Source organism: Vanellus vanellus, assembly GCF_965231255.1.
Source record: "Vanellus vanellus genome assembly, chromosome: 29".
In the NCBI taxonomy this organism is placed as follows: domain Eukaryota; kingdom Metazoa; phylum Chordata; class Aves; order Charadriiformes; family Charadriidae; genus Vanellus; species Vanellus vanellus.
The window spans coordinates 1109497-1130523 of record NC_138934.1 but is presented as its reverse complement, the minus strand read 5'-3'; the positions used below and the strand labels follow the sequence as shown (position 1 = coordinate 1130523).

Genomic DNA, 21027 nt, shown 5'->3' with positions numbered 1-21027 from the left:
TGTGCTGGGTCACGGGAGGCACAGTGGTGCTTTCGGTGTGCCGTTGCGCCTGCGCAGTGAGGCGTGGGCAGCGGCCCCTGCGGTTGTGGGTGGTCAACCCCTCGGCAGGTGGCTGAGGCCGGGGCACCCGAGTCGCCATAGCGACGGGTCGGGCCCGGCAGCGCTGCGTGCGAGAGAGGGAGCGGAGGCCGAGCCAGGGCTGAAACGCTGTCTGCCTTGGTAGATGCCGTCAAGGAGAAGGCACCGCCTGGCCCCGACCATGTCATGCGTCCACTACAAGTTCTCCTCCAAGCTGAACTATGATACGGTCACTTTCGACGGCCTCTGCATCTCCCTCTGCGCCCTCAAGCGCCAGATCATGGGCCGCGAGAAGCTGAAGGCGGCCAACTGCGACCTGCAGCTCAGCAACGCCCAGACCAAAGAAGGTATGTGGGGGCAGTGGGTGCGGGGCCTCGGGGCAGTGAAGGAAAAGCAGCTGCTTCGCCAGGTTCTCTTCAATGTGGTGTTGCCTCAAGGGGAAGTTAAAGAAGAAAGAACTTGCATACTTGAAAGAGCATCCCTCTTGTTTGTCAGTGAAAAGGTCCTGCAGGCTGTGTTGCACTCTGCCCTTGGTAAAACAATTTTAAACTTGGAATATTCGTGACACAGATGCTTATTGAAGCTGTCGTAAGGGTGTTTTCCGTGCAAAAATGCAAAAATACCCCAGTGGTTTTCAGAGCAAAGCTAGAGAATACATTTTGGTGTAACATGTACGAATTCCAAAGTTTGGGGTTTTATGTATAGCTGTGAGTTTTAGTTCTCGTTAGTCAGATGTAGATGCTTAAAGTTGCTTTCAGAAGAAAAAGGAAGAAACTAGACCAGGTTATTCTGCCTCCCTGGGATGTTGGGAATTCCTACAAGTGGACATAAAGTATTGGGGGGTTATATCTTGGTCTGTGCTGGATGGAGTCCTGACCAAATGTTGAAATGATCTTGGAAAGGACAAAGGGAACCTTGAGTGAAGATGGCCTTCTTGTTCAGATTTTTCCGAGGACGCTAAGCTGTTACAGTTCCCTAACTGTTACTTTTCATGATGGAAATCCAGTACTAGAAGCAATGCTAATGTAAGCTAAAAGTCAACAGGATTTTAAACCTCGGTGGAAAAATACGATACGATGGACTCTTTTTAAAATGCTGGGAAGTCAAAATGGATGGTTGGGACCTATTTTCAAAAGGGCTTGTGGGGATGGCCTCTTCCGTGCTTACTTTAGAGGCACGTTCTAAAAAGGCCGAAGTCCATTCAGAAAGCCTCTCCCCCGGAATGGTGCGTTTAAACTCACCTCCAGTGTTTTCAACGCTGTGCAAACTGTGCATTTTAGAGAAGGCATTTAAGCAGCTTTTAAAGCGTGCCCTTCACTGTGCCATTTTGTGTTGCAATGCTTATGGGGGGTTTCTTGGGTTACACTTCAGAGTGCAATGAATTCTTGGGCTGCCTTGCAGCATTGTTATGTAGAGCTCTCAGAAAGGGTCTGGAGTTCCTGTTTGCCTGGTTGAGCTGAGAGCAAGTCATGTACCCATTCCAAAGCCCACAGTGTTCTGGTGGGAGCCCTGCCTGTCTGGGAGTCAGCTGCTTTGACTGTGTCACCAGCGGGTTTGGGACCTCCTGGGGGTGTGCTGTCAGCCAGGTCCATGTCCCTTGGCCAGGGGCTTGGGGCAGGCTCAGTTTGGTTCATTACCACGTTGTCTCCAGCATTGCTTTCGCTTTCCCGGTCACGCGGTGTAATGGTAAGCAGTGCCAGTGGGACATTAAGGCATCGGAGGGTCTATATAATGAGATTAGTGATCGAAAGTATGTTAGATTTTATTGACTCATCCTTTCAAAGCAATCGAGGTGCTGCTTTGGAGCGCAGTGCTGTATGATAGTAATAATGCAAATGAAAGTTCCCTGAGCCGTTTGGCCTTTACTTCACCGAGCTATTGTCTCGCTTCAGTTGCTCCGCTGACATGTGCACTGATTGACTTTTAAGGTGAATTCATTTTTCTATCAGTCTGTTATTAGACGGCTGGAGCTGTTATAGTTGAAATTAAGACCAATTGAATCAAAACCCGATTCACTAAATATTTATTAAGGTAGGAAAGCAAAAGCAGTGCTTGGTGGCCGGGGAGTCGCAGCTCCACCTAGGCTCGCGCCCAATGTAGCGGCCTTCTCAAATATATATAATACTTAATTATATAATCATAAGATTTCTCAATATGCTTATACATATGCATAACCTGTCCCCGCTTCATATTAAAATTAGCTTTGAGAAGTCATTTTCATAAACTCCTCCCAACTGCGCGTGCGCAATGCCTCCTGGTGGTGGTCGCTGAGGGTCTTGAGGACAAAGGCTGCTGATTCCTCTTCATCACCGCAAGTAACTTTTTGTCCCTGCGCAGACTCAGTTCTTCTTTGGTCTTTGTCCAGACCGCAGGGTTGGTTTCAGCCGCTTTTCAAGGCATACTCTTATTCGTTGTTTCACAATTTGTCATGCTTTGCTGACATAATCCGACCTTGTGGCTTAGCCCTGTCTGCACAATCATGCATATCCTGCCTACACAGCAAGATGTTGGCTATCTTGCCACCCTCCTGTGGAACAATGCCAGTTTCTAGGTTTGGTGAATAAACAATACTGATATTGCGGTTATATAAAACTTCAGTTACACCGGTTTCCAAGAACTGCATCTTATACAGAGCTAGTATATCCGTTTGGATAACAGTTACACAGTCTGAATCTATTTTACACTATTAGCTTTTATAGTTTATATAAAAAAAATACAGCTTGTGTTTGATTATAACAATACATAAGTCATGAAATCATAGCATGGCGATTAAGCTTTTCTTACTATGTATGCAGTTTTAATGTTTAACCTTAGCTTGGGATAATCTACGTCCAGATGGTTATTCAGCAACTGGTTGGATCAGCAAATTATCTTCTGTCACTTATTACAGAGCACTCTTCACCGTGCGCTTAACCAGGAATTGAAAACAAGACGATTTATATATCTGTACATGCAAGGATACTCTATTCAGAAAGCAGATGTCAATGGTTCTCTTCTAATGGCCAATGAATTGTCACAAAATGCTAAAAGAGGACTTATTCCTCTTTTTGCATCATACACCTGTTGTGCATGTTCAAATTGACCTTCTCCTGACCTTCTCGACTGAAATGTCAGCCGAGCGGTTGGTGATGTGGACCAGAAAGGATGCAGTGTATGACTCTGTTCAGCAGGTAGAAGCAGCTGCTCCGGGCTTCTAGAACCGCAGGTGGCGTGATCTCCCACTTGTTTGCCTGGGCCTCAGTCCTGACTGAGCTCCTTCTCCACGAAAAAGTCCCAGCGCAGGCCCTTCTTGACAGGTGTCTATGTAATGGTTAGATTTCCCTCTTTGAGAAGAGCTCTAGGGGTCGGTTTCAGGGTGTGACTTGTGTAAAAGCTTCCGGTTTCATCATCAGTACTCCTTTCTCCTACAATTTGAAACTCCTCTGGAGAAGTCCAGAGGAAGCTTGCTGTTGGGTCCCTTGCGGGGGAAGGTCAGGAATTAGTTTCAGCTAAATGATTGCTCAGTTTTCTGAAGAAGCGTTCTGTCATTTGGAAATAGAAGTAACATTTTCATCTCATTGTGGAAATAATGTCTTCTGGTAGGTATGTTTTGGTCTAAGAGAGGTTCCTGTTGGTAGGAATAATATACAGAAAAATGGAGCATAAATTGTGAACTTTTCCTATTTTGTGTATGATCCCTGAGAGAAACCACCTTGCCAGAGCTTGACTTGTTATACAGCGTAATACAGCGTAATTTTGAGTCTCTCTGCTCTGCAAAAAGGGAGTTGAAAGAATTCACATCCCTTTGGTTAATTCAAGCTAGACAATTAGCTTCTGAGGGGAGATACCACTTTAGCTGGAGCCAATTCTGCCCCACTTGTGAAAGCAAGCTCGAAATAAACACCAAACTTCTGTGATCCAAATTCTGACACTGCCATTTTGTTGCCATCCAAATGTAAAGCACTGAGCAGCTGAGAAGCGTGGCTGTCGGAGGATTGAGCTCCAACAAATAGAGAGAGATGGCGGGCTGTCTTCTGTGTCTGTAAGCCTTGAGCTCTAGCCGCATAGGTGGATCGTTTTTAGTGAGCAGCTATGAAAGCCGTGGCACCGAGTTTTCATGCTTTAGCCAAGTGCCTGTTGTGCTGCAGGGCAAGCTAGTCAGACTTCAGAATCTCGTTTCTTGGGGGGGGGACTTTGCTGTGGTTTGTTTTTCTCCAAAGATCTACTGGCATTGCAGCCTATCAGAAGCCAAAGCAAGCTAAGCTAGATCAGGAAAGAACCTCATGCATTGGCGGACTCTCCTTTAGTGACCTTTGAGACTATTTTGCTGTTGGCATTCCAACGATTAAAAAAGAAAGAAAAAGATTTTGCTGCTTGTGTAATTCTCAAGCGGGAAGATTTTTCGCAAGGTCCTGTTAGGGTGTTGAGGCGATCAAAGCGTGATGTTACCTGCAAAATTTTGCTTTTGTATCTGTCAAGGGGTCTCTGAAGTGCTGTGTAATTACCTATTAATATACGTGCTTACAAATTGAGTGATGTTTTTTCTCTGTGTTTCTGTTGTTTTCAGAATACACAGATGATACCACCCTGATTCCCAAGAACTCGTCGGTAATTGTCAGAAGAATCCCCGTCAGTGGAGTTAAAGCTACCAGCAAAACATCTGTTAGGTAAGTATCCCTAAAGCGTTGTGTGCTTTGTTGGGGGTTTGGGTGTGTTTTTTCATTGATACTAGTTTACAGGGACTTTCAGACTGTATGTTTCTTGTGAAAGCTGCTGTGACTTTTTGTTGTCACGGGGTAGATTTTAAGGTGTCTGTCCCAAAGGAGACTGTCATTTTTGACTGGCATGGGGTTCAAACTGCAACAATGGTAACTTTTAAGATGATTCTGTTGGGTTTGTTCTTGGAGTTGATTGTTCTGAGACCCAAGTTGTAGATCCTGTTTGCTCTGCGTGGAGAGATTCCTTGTGATACGTGTTTGCTTTTATTGCTGTGATAGTAGAGACAGAGACTCATTGTAGTGTAAACTTACAATTTGTGCCCATCTCAGAAGTGTCTGATTCTCAGTGTTTGAGTACTCTTGCATTTGGGAGAGCAGGGGGACGGGATATGGGAGGTATTCTTAGGGCCCAAACCTGCGGGTTTTGCGTACCAGCTCTAGAGGAACGACCAAGGGTTGCCATCTGGTGAACCCTGCAAAGGAGACATTTCATTCATAGGGGCTTCCTATTAGTTTCCTAAAGACAACGTCCGTTTCAGGCAAGCGAAAAAGAACAGTATGCTGAAGTGCATTGCCTTCTGTGCGAGTACGATGAATCCTTTCCGAACGTGAAACTCGTTCAGCAGTTTAGCACGTTACCAAAAGTTAGTCGTTATCTTTCTAAGTCTGTTTTTATGCTAAGCTGGTACCTGTGCTCCAGGTTTTAATTCTGTATTCCTAAGATTTATGAAGGACCGAGGATCGGGTATATTGATTAACATTACAGCTGTTCAAACGGAGTCCCGAGTACAGGATTATTGCTGTCCTTTATGTATCCATACAGACCCCTTCTCTATCAGCTACCTTAGCGTTGTTTGAATGGTCGTCTTGTCCAGCCTTCTTCAAGATATGCCTCTCCCCCACAATCAGTAGCTACTATTAGCTTGTGGCTTTGCCGTGTCTTTCCAATGTTGGTTCTCAATAAATCAACTGATGGGTTACAGTGTGTAATACATATTATGCGCCTAAAATCCTAGAAACTGCTTTGACGTGACATTTCTACTCCTATTTTAAGTCAATATAGCATATGTAACACATTTGGTGGCTAAATACAGTGGATATCTGACCACCGTGCTTGGGCTTCCGCAAAGAAGCACTGTTCTAAGGACTACGCTGCTGACATTTCTGTTCTTTGTCAGGTGACTGATTTTTGGTTCGCTTAAGGAAAGCTGCACTTTGAAGTGTCTAAACTATCACTCTTCTTTCTTAGCAATTGAAGTACTGTATCTGGTACTTATTTGCTATACTAGGGATATACAGATTGGCTAAAGTTCCCTTTGTATTTTGATGGCTGATTATTTAAGAACACAAACCGTAGCACAGCCGTCATGTTTTTGATACTTACGGATCAGCGACAAAATATCTGAGGACTTCCTCTTGCACTGTTGTATCCTCTACCTGTAGGGCTTAGGGGACTTTTTGACAAAGTAGAAATGTGATTTGGTTTGGTTTGTTTTTTTTTTTTTTTCTTAGTTGCACTGAACGTACCAAGAGAGAATGGTTTACGCGTACAAGTAAATTTCCACGTTCAGTAGGCTATCAGAACATAATGCTTTGGTGATCAGGTTCTATGATGTGTTTTCACTACTCTATGCTGGGTACAAGTGCTTTATTTTAAATTCTGATCACGTTTCTTTCTTCTTCTAGATGTGGAACTGAGCCAGTGAGTGGAACATCAGAAGCAGTATGTAAAACCCCAATCTCACTTTTTTTCTCCACGCTGCACTTAATAATAAACAATGTAGCCTTGTCTTAATTGCCCAAACATTAGCTTAATGTATTTTCCAGTAAAGCATAGTATATGTTGTAAATAGAAGGTATTTGCTTCAGCAAAGTAAAAACTGAGAAATGCCACCATTTGCACAGTTCTAATGTGAAGATGTGTATTTGTGCCTAGTGATGCATTGTGTTTCATATTGAATATGCTGGAATAGTTCCTGTATGACTGTGCTGTACAGATAGCACACGACCGATTTTAGATCTCGTAGGTTCACGGTTTGCACAGCTGAACACGGTGCCACGTTTGACACCTGTCCGTCTGTAGCTAGTAATATGTGTGTCTGTATAGGTGGTTGTGTGCTTTCTGTTTCTTGCAATAAATGTTGTCTGGAAGGTACTTTTTGCCATTTTCACATTGTATCACTTAGCTTTTGTTTTTAAATACCTTTTTGCCACATGAAAATGTTCTCAAAAACCACCGAGAAGCCCCTGTTTTTAGTCTTGGTCCTGTTTTTCCCTTTTGACGTGGGGGTTTAAACAAATGCCAAACCCAAGGTGCCCCATATGTTTTGAGGACAGTTCTGCTCAGCTACACGATTCCTTTCCATGTCCTTAAATAGTTGGGTGTTTGTTCCTATAACTGCATCCTTGCAGTGATATTGTTTGGGCCCCTCTGCATACATAAATGTCTTTAGTAGATTGCTGTGAATTTAACTATCGTTGCTACGCAAAGTGGTATTCTCAAGTGCTGCATTTGATCTTTCCACTTTCTGATTTGCCACTTGGGTGGAACGCTATGTGTAACTAGGCATTTCAAAATAGTCCTTACAGTGCGAACACCACTATTAGTTTTTGGGTTTCTTTTCCTCTTTATTTGAAGTATAACTGCCTTTTCTGCACTGGAATGATGTGGGGCATTACACTAAGCCTGGACCACTGGATCTGATCAGTTGGTTAGCTGTTGGGGTAACAATCTAGAAATTCGTCAACCCTGTCTCCGTGTTCTGTGTTCGGTGAAGAATACAGCCTCTGATTCTCGTGGAATGGTATACAATCAACTTAAAATGGTAAACTTTTTGTATGGAGGTCTAAAAGCACTAAGTCTGAATCTGACATCTGTAATTCTGTCACTGATTGGTTCGAATTCCTTTTTGGGCACTAATGCCCCTCATGGTGAGTTTGAGGAAGTTTAAGTGGCCCAGTGACCCTCGCAGTTTATGTCATGCATTTTGTATGCTGTTATGAGAGAACACAGGCCTTTTTTTCCACGTGTAAAAATAAGTGGCCTATGGAGCACGAAGCTTCAAAATACTTGATGGGGCTTCCTTTTAAATGGAACTAGGTACCAAATGTTCTGAAAAGAAGGAAAGTTGTATCTGCTGGTAAGACTCGCAATGGAAAGGAGGTCTCTCTTTCCAGATCAAGGCATTCCTCTCCAAAGGCGCATTGTCAACAAGTTTTTTTGTTAGTAATACAGTGATGTATGTGCTTTTGTCAACATACAGAGGAAGAATGATGAACTGGAGTGAGGAATCATCTTGTGCACGTAGGTGTTTTCTCCCCAGTCTGCTACAACTGCTCCCTTGAATTCTGCCACTACCTTAGGTAATAAAGGAGAAGAGCTTTTTCCAAGGAAGGGTTTTAATCTCTCTTGTGATCAATTTAGTGACCTCTTGAGGAGAGCTGTTTGGTCTCCATCGTGAAGTTGTGTGCTATATTTTTGAACAATTTAAGACGTAATAGGCAGAGATTCGAGTGTCTTTCTGATACTGTTTTACCAGGGTAAGCTTAACTGCTGCTTGTGTCCTAATATAGTTCAGTAGACTGGGAATGGAACAAGAGAAGGGTTACCCTTTTCTCTTGTGGAAGAACTGCACTTCAGTAGTAGTTCTCACTAGACACCGCTGTCCGTTACTAGCTAGTGGCCCGAGGAATTCCTTCCTGCGAGGTGTTCCAGCAAGGAGCTGGGAGGGAGGAGTGTGGAGAAAAAAAGCTATGGGACTGTGCTCTGAATCCATGTTTTCATCCTCCCTAAAAATGGGCTTTGGTCTGATAGCAAGGAAAATAATATGAAAGGCTCACGCTTCCCGACTTGATTTGGATAGTATGGCCTGTGGTCTAATAAAAGACAAGAAATCCGTTTTCTCGGTTTCTATAGGATTCTCTGTTATGGTAAACACCTCTATTTCAATATCTTGAGCACTTAATTTTTTTTCTAGCCAAAGCGGTGGGTTACTTTGATGGCTGATGTTTTGCATTGGTGTTTTTGTTTGGGTTTTGTGGGGTATGGTGAGTTTGGCATGTTTAAACTTCTTGACAGGAGGGGCAGAGTTCACGTTTCAGGGCTGATACGCCTGTGCTTTATTGTGACAGGTAACTGCTGTGTTCATAAAAGCACAGCCGCCTGCATTTACAAATGAGACGTGAACTGATTAACTTACAAACTGCATGGAAAATAAGTTTCCTGTAGCGATGCTTCCTGCTTGAATAAAGGGAAATATTGTTTCTAAATCCTTTCTAGCTGAAAGTTGACAGCTTCCTAAGCCCTTTGACTTTGAAGCAGTTGTGAGCATTTGAGAAGGGTCCCTCTCTGAGAAATGTGGAGCAATAAGTTGATCTCAAGCGGGTTTGGTAATTTCAGTGTCTTCCCATTGACCACAGAGGCACTCTTAAGCTGTCGCAGGTTTGGACTTTGCTTTGGAGAAATACAACTTACGGTAGGGTGGAAATGCCTCCTTCAGTGACACCCAGAGGCTCTAGCGCAGACTGTCAGACTACAGCAGAGGTGATCTATTGCTATGTTTTGGTTGCAGAACTTGAATAAGGGTTTCATTTTTTGTGAACAGGTTGGTGACTCTTCTGCATCTATTTCTCTGGCCCAGCTTACTGAGGTATACGTATATTCTTTTCAAATACTGAGAGAAAAAAAGAGTGTTTGCTTTGTGTTTTTAAATCTTGTACTGTGATCTGTAGCTGGATAAGTGTTGTGATTTGACCAAAACTTCCATTTAATCTCTAATAATTTAAAATATTTATTTTAACTTTAAAATGTGTGTATATTTTGATCTTGTCCTGTCAAGCGTGTTTCCTGGTTTGGGAAGATAGAAGGGGCGTACCTTACCAGCTTCAAGGTAGTTGATGTAGTATTAGTCATCTTCAAGACACAGAGAAGCAGCACTTCAGAAGCAGGTTCCCCTGTTTCATACGTTTTGTTAGGTTTGTGTTGGAAACGAACACAATTTTTACAGAAGAATTTAATTGGCTGTAAGCTATGGGGGTTTTGAAGAGCCGAAATAGAAGTGTTTCTGTAACATGGCCAATTGCACGGCAATTTTTGAAATTCTAGTCGTTCTAGTTTTAGATCCATTCTTCGACTGCTGCACAATTTCCTAACTTGTAGTACATATTCAGTGGACAACTCAATCTAACTTGTTTGAATGCAGACTGTGTAAATTGTGAAAATGCGCCCACTTGTTTATAGGCATATACCAATGTGTCTGTGTGTCGTATTTGCAGATGTGTAACTGTGCACTAGGGATTGCACGTTGGGCAAAGACGTAGTGCCAGTCGTTTAAATTACGAGTCCTTAAAGGTACAAAGATTAGAGAAGGCAGGGCCTAACGCAGAGGGGCTAGTTCTTTCTTCTGAAAATAAAGGCTGGAGTTCCTTTCCGAGAAAGCAAAATGTCTTCCTCCTGGGAACTTCTTCCCTCTCTCACTGCAGAAATTAAGTTGCGTACTTCGACAAAAAAAAAAAAAAAAAAGTAGTTTGGAAGGCAAGCACCAAAAGAAATTAGGCTCCGTTAGTGCTGTCCATAAACATGTCCTTGGTTGTGTAAACTCGTGTAAAGTTTTACTCTACAATGTAAAAAACTGTCCCAGTGGTGTACACATTGAAGCTTTTGAGAAAATGTAACTATTTCAGAAAAAGACAGCAACATAACATAAGCTCAAAAGTGTTCCTTACTCGAACCTCTTTAGTGCAGACCGGCTTTGCGTGGAGGCCATGTGTTCAGAGTTCTCTGTTTTATTATTGGTGTGTATTAAATGCTCTCTTTGAATTTGGGCATTTTCCTAGTAGTGCTTTGTGGGTTTGGGATGTGTTTTGTAAACTGTTTGGGTTCCAACAAATGAGTCAGTTATCTCCAAAGTGTTCTGTAAATGTTGATGGAAAGGATTTCATAGGTGTTGATCTGGATTACGTTACTGTTGAGAAAAAACTGTGTATCTGAAAGAAGCATTTAACAAAATGTTGAAAGCAGTTGGTTGCTTTTGTGACTGAATGCATATAAAACCAAAACCATGGCTGGCTGATTTGAACAATAGGTGCTTGCAGGGCCAAACCCTTTACAGTCCCTCCCATAGAGCCTGCCTGTATCTGGAGTCTGGTGTGTAATTGGAGCACTTGAACAACTGCTTCTGAAAAAAAAAATAAAAATAGATGGCTTCAATAATTTGAAGATCTGATTGTGCAAAAGGTTTATGTCACAGTCTGTGTGGGCTTAACTGTGTTTCTAATGTGCATGTCAAATAATTACCTGTTAAGCAGACCGCCGATCTGGCCGAAGCCAACGCTTCCAAAGAAGATAAAATAAAAGCTATGATGACACAGTCCTGCCGTGACTATGATCCAATCAAGTAAGTGCTGATAGTGTCAAATCTGTTCTTCGAAGATTATGGAAAAATTGTAAAGGTGTTTGTTTTAACAAGAGAGACACGTGCCTACCTTCTTTTTTTTTTCCCCAAAAAACTTTTAGTTACACGAAGAAACCTTTGGGTCTACTTCCCCCGTCATATACTTGCTTTCACTGTGGAAAACCTGGCCACTACCTAAAGAACTGTCCAAGACGCAGGGTAAGATTGTGGGGGACTTCTGGTGTTACTCACTTTTTGTTCTTTTCCTTTGGCAGTTTCGTAAGCAAAGCACGAGCACTCCTATTAAGAATTGTTTGTCTTGGGGTGAAATACAGAGGTTCTATGGCAATGTTGCAAAGCCCTTAAAAATTCAAGGGATTGCTGGCATTCTAAATGTAACATCTTCTTTTTTCTAGGTCATGGACATGAAATATGTCCATAGGTCTTTCTCTGTGACCTTTCAGGCATACTTTTTATATATTTCAATAGTATTGGAAATTTTTATTTTTTTAATTCTTTTAATGACACTTCACAGATTTTGGTATTTCATCTGCAACCCCGATGTTTCTGTTGATGCCATGTATTGAATATTTGCGTGTTTTAACTACACCAGCCTCCGGCTGAGTATTCATGCCATTTAACGTTTGTCACTGAATGTATATGCACGAGGTACGAATTCGAGCTTCGTATATAGATGGTGAATATAAGTTTCCCCTGTGGCTGATTCTGAGCACTGAATTAGGCTCTCCCTCTGAACTGGAGCGGGTTTGTGACTCTTCTCGGGGTGGATGCTGAGCTATGGGATAACTCACCCTGAAGCAACCCGAAGTTAAGGCAAAGGGCATCGGATGAGTTCCAAACACTGCTCGAGAATGTGGAATATGCTGGCTATACTCATTTAGGAAAATAAGCATTTCACAGAATCACAGAATCACAGAATTATCAGAGTTGGAAGGGACCTCTAGAGATCATCTAGTCCAACTCTCCTGCTAAAGCAGGATTGCCTAGAGCACATTACTCAGGACTGCATCCAGGCGGGTCTTGAAAATCTCCAGGGAAGGGGACTCCACAACCTCCCTGGGCAGCCTGTTCCAGTGCTCTGTCACTTTCAGTGAAGCTTTCAGTAAAGCAACCCTTGCGCTAGGTAAAAGGAGAGGATGAAAGGCTTTTGCTGCCTAAACTAATCGTTGGAATGTCGTTTCAAGTGTGGCTCTTGAGATGAGATGTGTCTGCATTTCTTTTCTGCACAGGACAAAAATTTTGAGTCTGTTCCCAGACTTAAAAGGAGCTCAGGAATTCCAAGCAGTTTCATGATGGAGGTGAAAGATCCCAATACAAAGGGTGCTATGCTGACAAGCACTGGAAGATATGCAATACCAACTATTAATGCGTAGGTCTGGAATTAATTAGACTGACCAAAAACTGAGCAAGAGAAACCATGCGTCAATATCTGAGTGGCAATGCAAGCGAGTTGGCCAGCATCTGTAGATACGGGGGAGGAAGCACCGTCATTATACCTTCACCTGAAAACCGGTGACACTTTCTAATGTGAAAATAGGCTGGTCCCAGTGCTCGTGCCGCTGGGAGTTGGTTAAACGTGTTGTATGCTAAGAACCTGTATTTCAGCAAAACACTTCCGTAGTGTTGACAGTTGGAGTTGTTCTCTTGGAAAGCTGGTTTGGCCTCTGTTTTGTGTTTCAAAGGCTTCTTGTAAAATTTAACAACTGGCTGTCAGAGTGAGATTTCCTCCCCCTCTGAGTCCTATCAAATCTCATGGGTGAAACAGACTGAAGTTTTCCTGTTGCTGTAAACTAAGAAAATGCTACAGTGTGCTGCCCAGAGTGGCTTTACAAAAAGGGAGTTGGTAGCAGTTCTGTTTTTCTGTCGTGGATCTCCTTTGGTGGAAGCTGTAACATAGACTTCTTTCATTTATAAAATGTAATTACTCAGGGACTAACTATGTCCTGAGCCTGCAATTTACATGTACCCCCTGGCAAAGGAGGGGTGGGATTCATTTCACCTGAATTCTAGCTGTCAGAAAATGTTTTTTCTAGTCTGAGCTCATCTCTTAGGTGATCCAATGAATGGGAGAGTTCTGCAGAAGGAAAATTGTGCCCCCCTCCCTTCTCTGGTGTTGTAGCTCTAGAAAAGTTGTTTAAACTAAGTGCCTACGTTTTAGAAGGCTAATGTGGAGTGGGAAGAATTGCATCTGTTATCTTCCTTTGGTAAAGTCCTAAGCTTGGAAAAGTTTTCCTTTACCCATCTTTAACTTTTTTCTTTTTCCTCCCCCCCCTCCCCTCCAGGGAAGCCTATGCCAGAGGAAAGAAGAAGCCTCCCTTTTTACCAGGGGAGCCGTCCTCCGCCTCCACAGACGATCCTCTTCCAGATCAGCTGTTATGTCTCATTTGTAAAGATGTAATGACCGATGCAGTTCTTATTCCCTGCTGTGGAAACAGTTATTGTGAGCAATGTAAGTGTCAGCCCCGTGTTTGTTAATTCAAAACGTCAAATCGGATCTTCTGAAAGCAGAAATCGGAGATAACAAAATTGCTTTGTTAGCGGTTCTAGTTAATACTTAAGTATACCCTGAAGAGCAAAGGACTCTCCTCCTATAAAGGAGAAAACAACGAGGCAGAAAGCTTTTTTGCCTTTCTATGCGTTTCGTTAAATCCTCTTTACATGCGAAGGGACGAGTATGAGAAGAGTGTGTAATTGGGCAGGTGATTACAGTATTAGCGATGGAATGCATTTAGTTTGTCCACAGCCCTTTTTCTCATCCAAAATGACATAGCCCACTCCGGTGACTCCCTGTGGTCTGCAACAAAAGGATAGTTTGGCATTTATTCCACATTCTTCTCCACGGGAGAGTGGGTTAAAACCTTCAGAACTCAAACCTAGTAACGTTTTTGAGATGTGTTTTATTCATTAACCTTGAGGTTGGTGACTTCTCACTGTCCTAGATGCTGGGAAAAAAGATGAGTTGAGGCATCAAGACACAGCCTGCTCTACATCTTCAAATGTTACAACAGGGAAATATCAAAACTGGATAGTTACTTGCTGCACAGTCAACATTTTTTACACTGTTGACCATTTATAGCTTCATGCTCTCAACTCAAGGTGAAATTCACCATTAATGGTAGACGTCTTTTGATAATTGATTAGAACCCCCTAAAATTCCCTTAGGTCGGCTAACACCCATTGTCTAATCCTTAGGTTTTAATCACTAATCAATAGTGCCTCATCATCCAAACTAGTTGATGATTCTATTTATTCACAGGTATTAGAACAGCATTACTGGAGTCTGAGGAACATACATGCCCAACATGTCATCAGACAGATGTTTCTCCTGATGCTTTAGTTGCCAACAAGTTCCTACGCCAGGTAACGTGAGGACTTTTACGTAAACTGTTTGTAGGAAAAGTTTATTTGTAACAAGCTGAAAGGGAAGAAAATCTTCATTTGTATCTCCTTAAGCAAGGCTAAATGGAATGAAGCTAAGTGTACTTTTCAAATACGTTATCTGCTGTTACAGGAGCTTCCAACTCTTTAAAAACAATCAGGACACACTTCTGCTTACCGTGGTTTCCTCACTTTCAAATTGGGTGTTAACACAGAAGTCCTTTAAGTACAGATACCCTAAGTTGCCGGTCATTAATACCACTGTTTAATGCGATGTGTTCGTATAGCTGTGTGCCGATTTATTTGAGGGTTGATAGCATTTACAGGAAAACACAAGTAACTTTACTCTGCGGAGGCTTTTGTTCGTATATCTAGTGAAGTTTCAGAGTACCTTTTTGTAAATGTTTTTCTGCCTCTAGGCTGTGAACAACTTCAAAAATGGAACTGGCTACGGTAAGCGGATTGAGCAGCAACAGCTGCAGCAGCCGCCGCCACCGCCATCACCACCACTCATGAGACAAACAGCAACAGACAACCTGCAGCCTCTACTCCGGCCAACAATTTCCAGAGAGCAGGAGCCGCTCCTGATGCCATTAGCCACTCTGCCTTCTCATTCTGCTGCTGCTTTGTCATCATTGGCCCCTGGTCCGTCATCTGTGGCAGCTGGGCTGCCAGTAAGTCCCTCTTCTGTCATTGCTTCTGATCTCCCTGCAGCAGTGCCCCTGTCTCTGCGTGCTGGAAAGCCGGGTGGAGCTGTTCGGTAAGTACATCTGTGGATCTACATGAATATAGCATGCTGAAGTTAGAGTCTTCTTCTTGAGCTTCTCTGCCAGCGAGTTCTATAGCCTTAGTGACAGTTCCAGATGAATTGTGAAAGTTCTGCTTTTTTGTTCTTCCTTTGAATGAGGACGCTTTGGTAAGCTGGAAGTGTGCCTCATGCAGGAATTTTCTCCGAAGTACTTTCTTGTTTGGTTCCTGTATCAGTCATTCAGTACAGGTTTACCCTGAAAGAGGAACCTTTTTTCCCCAGGAGCCCTTGGATTTTCAAAAGACCTTTCAAATTCAAAGGAACCTCTAAGGCAGCCTCTGAACTGGACCACGGACATTTCCTAACAGAATTTCCGTTGTTGCATTTTCCAAAACTGAGATTGGGTGTGTGGGTTATATGTACTCTGATCCTTTCATGGGCAGCCATATTTTTCCAGTGAGCTTTCTCTTGAAATGCCACTAGACCAAATGGAGTACGTACAGACAGTTGTGGAGAATACGAGTGGTGATTAGTTTTTAAATGGCTTAATTTGAATTGGCTTTAACCAAGGGCGTCTGTGCTTGCAGTAAGATTATTTAAAATGAAACTCCGGCACACGATTGAAAAGAGGACTCTGAAAAATTAACAACTTTCTGAGGAAACCCTAAGTACATCCAATAACGAGATATAATGAAAGGATCAGGTGGAAAGCCACCCTTTTGATTAGCGGCTGAACAGGGCTGAAGAAATTGATTTCCCAATAGAAATCATCCTCCAACATTCTTTTGTAGAAACTTAGTTGATAGTGATTGAGCAAATTATTGGAAAAGTCAATGCTGTTATGTTACGACAATTTTGAATTTTTTGCATTTAGTCATCTCAAATAGCCCAGCTGCTTTCTCTCAGCTGGGGAGAGGAGTCCGTTTCATCTATTACTGCAGTGTCAAGTTAGTCCTTCCTTTTGGGATATAGTTGTTCTAGATCGATTGTACAGGTGCATTGTGTTTCTAAAAGCTTGAAGATTAATCAAAACCAAACCCAGGATGGATCCCACAGATTAGCTAAATCTCAAATTCAGCAATCAAGAAAATAACAATTCAGGGGCGAGAACGGGCCAACTACATCATCGTGAGGCAACAAGAGAGGAAGCGGGTGTGGAAGAAGTTAAAAGAAGCTTGAGGGAAGAGTAGTTCGTATTTGTGCAGTCCTTTGGAGATGGGGAGCGTGAAGTATTAAGTGTATCAAGGAGTGGCAGAGGAGCGGTAGGCACTTGGCAGATGGGAGTCTCTTTTAAGCGTGGGCAGCCTCCATCCACAGTCGCAAAGCGGAGGCTAAGGAGAGAAGGCGGGGGGAACTGCCGGGGGTGAGGATGTGGAAGGCAAGTAGGAGGATCGAGAAATAGCGGTCGTCTCAGATGAACAGGAAGCAGGGAGAAGAATGCTTAAGTCGAGAACACAAAGTGCTCGCCACCGTGCTCCCGCTTCATTTGCTTTCCTCTTTAAAATCAGGGTAGAGAGTAACAAACACTGACACATGGGTTTGGGTTTCTTTAGACGTTCAAATGGAGGACGCCTGCATAGTGAACGTACCCAAAGGACTTGGGCCCCAACACTACCAGTATCAACCCCCGTCTTCGTGCCTGTGCCTCCAGCTCCTTTGTATCGTCCACCACCCCAAGCACTTCCTCTTCCACCGGGGGTAGCGCCACCCCAGGATCCTCCTCAGTTGCCACCTGGTCGGCCTCCATCTTCCGCGTACACTGTCCCCACGCCAGGATATCCCCCAGCTCCTGCAACCGTGCCATCACCTTGGGTATCAACAGCAGTACCAACAGCTCCTTCAAATACCATCCCAGCACCTCCTTTTTCTAGGGAGGAGTTTTACAGAGAACAGCAGAAACTTAAAGAGGAGTAAGTATTTGTCTCAATGAAGTTGTGTTGGCTTTCCTTTTTGTATTTCGATAGCTATCGGACTGCAGCTACACTAAAGTGCATCTGACATGAGCAAAAATAACACAGTATTATTTCCACGGTATTTATTCCAATATGCTTTTGCGTTGCAGATGGCAAACATGCCTAACTAAAAGAAGACAAACGTAATCCTAAAGCTCTCCCTTAAACCTGTGGGAATTGTAAACTCTTTTTGCTTTAATAGGATATCCATCTTTTGCATTTGTGAGCAGTATACATTTTCTCACGTTGGCCATGGTTTGTTTCTTGGTGTCTTTTTGTAGTAAAGGTCAAACTATAATTGCAACAAAGGTCAAACTTGTTTTAACAGGGAAGAGAAGAAGTCCAAACTTGATGAGTTTACAAGTGATTTTGCTAAGGAACTGGTGGAATATAAAAAGATTCAAAAGGAGGGTAGGTGTTTGTTTTCCAGGTAACTGCTTTACATGTCCGTAATGGAGAAGCAGATTGTCTAGCAGAATCAGGGGGAGTTCCACTCCACCCCTCTGTCATTAGGTGGGTTGGGTGATTCCAGGGATTAGCAGGGATAGGAGTTTCATTTGTAAACTCTTTTTGCTCAAATAGGATATCCACCTTTTGCATTTGCGTGCAGTCTACATTTTCTCATATTGGCCATGGAAATGAGTATGAGAAATTGGCCATTTCTCATACTAGCTCAAAGAGGGCAGAGATTACAGTTGAGGGCTAGTTATAATTTGGCCGTAGCTGTTGAGGAACAAGGGTCTGTTTCCTACAGTTTCTGTGCAGGGACATCCTTCACCTCCTGACAACGTGAGGAGGATAGAGACCGAAGAGGTGCAGCGGCTGGATTTTCTGCGTCTCCCTGTTCTGATTGTAACCATTACCTTAAAGCACTTGGGAGGAGATACGGGAGACCAATTGTCTTCATTTCCTCTTTTGTCTATCTCATGTGGCTACACGGAGAGGTTTTAACCTGGACTGCAAACTGGTGGCTTTCGCTAGTATTTTGTTGACAGTGTTAAATTTTTCTTAGGAATTAAAAGATCAGACTTGTTTGTAAGGAAATCTTAAATTTGTGAGGGACTTGGAGAGGAGGAGTGATGCTAGTGAACATATGCAGAATACCGTGAGATGCTGCTTTTAAAAACGATAAAAGAAAAACTCAGGGTAGCTGATGTTTTCTATCCCAAAAGATCACTCTGGCAGGAGTCTGAATGGCTCTTCTGGTAGTAATGCTGTCAGTATCTTTCCTAGAGTAGTGGCACTGAGTCATAGTACTGGAGGCTGAGTTTAGAAGCTTTTAGATGTGATTTTTCTTGAAATGCCGTCACTCTCCTTGGTTAGAGCTAGAGGTATGTGCAAAATTTTGCTAGGCCACCTGGCTAGAGGTGTTGCTTACATCGTCCTGTATGTAAGATTGCAGCACAAGTATTTTGCCTCTGTACAAATAGCCAAGTAAGTAGTGAGTTTAAAAAGCCTAAGCTGGCATTTTGAAACTGAGCTTTACTGTCTTCAGGCTAAACAGTGTTCATGTTTGATACTGCACTGGAGCCATTAAGACTTGCTCTTTCTGCATCTTAGTGCTACAACGACGGTTTGCACTGCATGTCGTTGCTGAGTAGTGAAACATGTGCGCATTCACGTACCAGTAGAGGCCAGTACACACCACCTTAAATCAATCAATCGCTGTGGTAGTTCATGTGCTAGAAGTGAGGCGAAAGAGGCTTACCCTTCCTGTATGTTTTTACAAAAACCAGCAAAGCAGCAGGGCTTCTGTCTTGTAAGTAGAAACTGTTACATGTTATCAAGTTCTTCAATTTGGAGTAGCCTTTTGTCAGCAGATGGAAGGTTTGCCATAAGCATATGCAGAGGAAAAAAAAAACAACCCAAAAAAAACCCAAAACTCAAACCAAATTTGGGAGGAAAAAAACTGAGGAGAGTGACCGTTCTGAATGAACCTCATGTTTGGTGGTTTTTTGTGTTGTGTTTTTTTTTAAGGTCCAAGTCTCCCTGTAGTGCTTCATCTTACTGTAGAAGTTTGTATACCTCCTACTGCAAGTCAAGATCAAGTTCTTCCTGCTCTCGCTCCTACTCTCGAGCATTAAGTTGTTCCCATTCTCGTTCCTATTCGCCATCACCAGCCTATCCCCGAAGAGGCAAAGGGAAGAGTGGTAACTATCCTTCTAGGTCAAGGTCCCATGGTTATCACCGTTCAAGGTCAAGGTCACCCCCATACAGAAGGTACCATTCACGGTCAAGGTCTCCAGTATTTAGAGGCCGCAGATCCACTGCCAAAAACTCTACTCCTAACCGAGGCAAAAAATATGACCACGATGGCAATAGAGATCATTCTCGTTGCAAGCGTAGAGATGAAAAGAGTGACTTAGTAAGGAGAAAAGACTACCCTTCTCCAAGCAGAGAATCTACATTGGTACAGAAAAGGAAGCCGAGAGACGAGCGAGCAGAGCCCTCTACAAAGGGCGCTGGAGATGCCCAAAGGAGCAGCTACAGTCCTCCGCGAGAGCGGAAGCAGTCTGACCGTAAAGCTGCTCACAATTCCAAGCATACATCGGAGGAACACAAACCTCTAGACAAAAATTCCGAGAAAGAGAAGCACGTCCCAGAAGTAAAGAGCAACAAAGAGAGAGCACCAGGTGGTAATAAACCACCTTTGAGACAGGAATCGCCAGATGTAAAAGATGAGAAAGAGAAGGTGACTGGACAAAACGATGAAAGTTTCGATGAGCCTAAGCCTCAGGTCAGCAGCTGCTCACGGCTCTCTTCTGATGTAACTCGAGAGAGGGATGAGGCTGCCTTTGTACCAGACTGCAGTGAAAGTGACAGTGAGAGCCGTTGTCGTGGTTTCGGCTCAAAACCTCCAACCTCAAACCAGGACAGTAATGTATCCGCAAAAGATGACGAAGCTGCAGGAAAAAATCCTGAAGAAGCAAAAGAAAAGGCCGTTGATGAGGTGAAAGAGGATCCAGCAGCACCTGCTGCAGCTGAGCAGCCTGAAGCAAGCGGAAGGCAAAGGCAAAGCAGTCCCCGTGTTTGCCGTGGCCGTAGTCAAAGCCCTTCTGAGGCTCAGACTCGAAGCCACAGCGGCAGTGCCAGCTCCAGAGAGAGTCAAGGCAGCAAGGAAAAGAGAAAGAAAAAAGAGAAGCAGCAGCACATTAAGCATAAGAAGCACAAGAAGCATAAGAAACACACTGGAAACAAAAGGGAATCGGGAAAGAGCCAAAAACACAAACACAAGATGAAAAAATGGAAGAAGAGCAAAGATTAAGAGAAAGCTGACCGAAAAGTGGAACCTGTCACAACACAGAATGACAGATAATACAGAAATGACTGGATTGCTGAATCATTGGTATTGAAACGTGTTAAAATGTAAACGAACTCAGGCGTTGCAAGTAATGACAGGAAAGAGCCTGTGCTGCACTTGAAATGGTGCTGCTGGATGGTTTGATTTTTACATCGGAGCTTTATAAAAGTGAACACTTTGTACAGAATTGTGAGTTGCCAGGTTTTGCTGGGGCATCCTATTTTAAACCACCGTTAAGTAGTTGGGCGGAGTTTCCTGGAGTGTGAAAGTTTTGCTAGTTGAAATTTTTTAGTTGCCTGGCAGAAGTTATAAAATATCAGCAGAATGATTGGCAGAATACGTTACAGCCCTGTCATGTCACTTTTTGATTACAATAAAACGGTTTTGGTAAACTGTCCGGTGTGATGAGATTTGCAGTGATAGCTGAACATTAGCAGAGAAAAGACTAGTGACAGAACAA

The 21027-nt window shown here is 43.1% G+C and overlaps 1 protein-coding gene across 1 annotated transcript; it reads left to right on the top strand.

The window, feature by feature from the left end:
* Nucleotides 1-259: 259 nt before the first annotated feature.
* On the top strand, nt 260-20531 carry LOC309682462 (E3 ubiquitin-protein ligase RBBP6-like; the record flags this gene model as incomplete). The annotated part of the gene is made up of 13 exons (XM_082496553.1): nt 260-425; nt 4625-4724; nt 6462-6498; nt 9380-9424; nt 11082-11170; nt 11290-11386; nt 12418-12557; nt 13471-13637; nt 14445-14548; nt 14986-15326; nt 16868-17224; nt 17595-17696; nt 19244-20531. The coding sequence occupies 13 exons, from the start codon at nt 260-262 to the stop codon at nt 20529-20531; spliced, it is 3033 nt and encodes a 1010-aa protein (XP_082352679.1).
* Nucleotides 20532-21027: the final 496 nt, after the last annotated feature.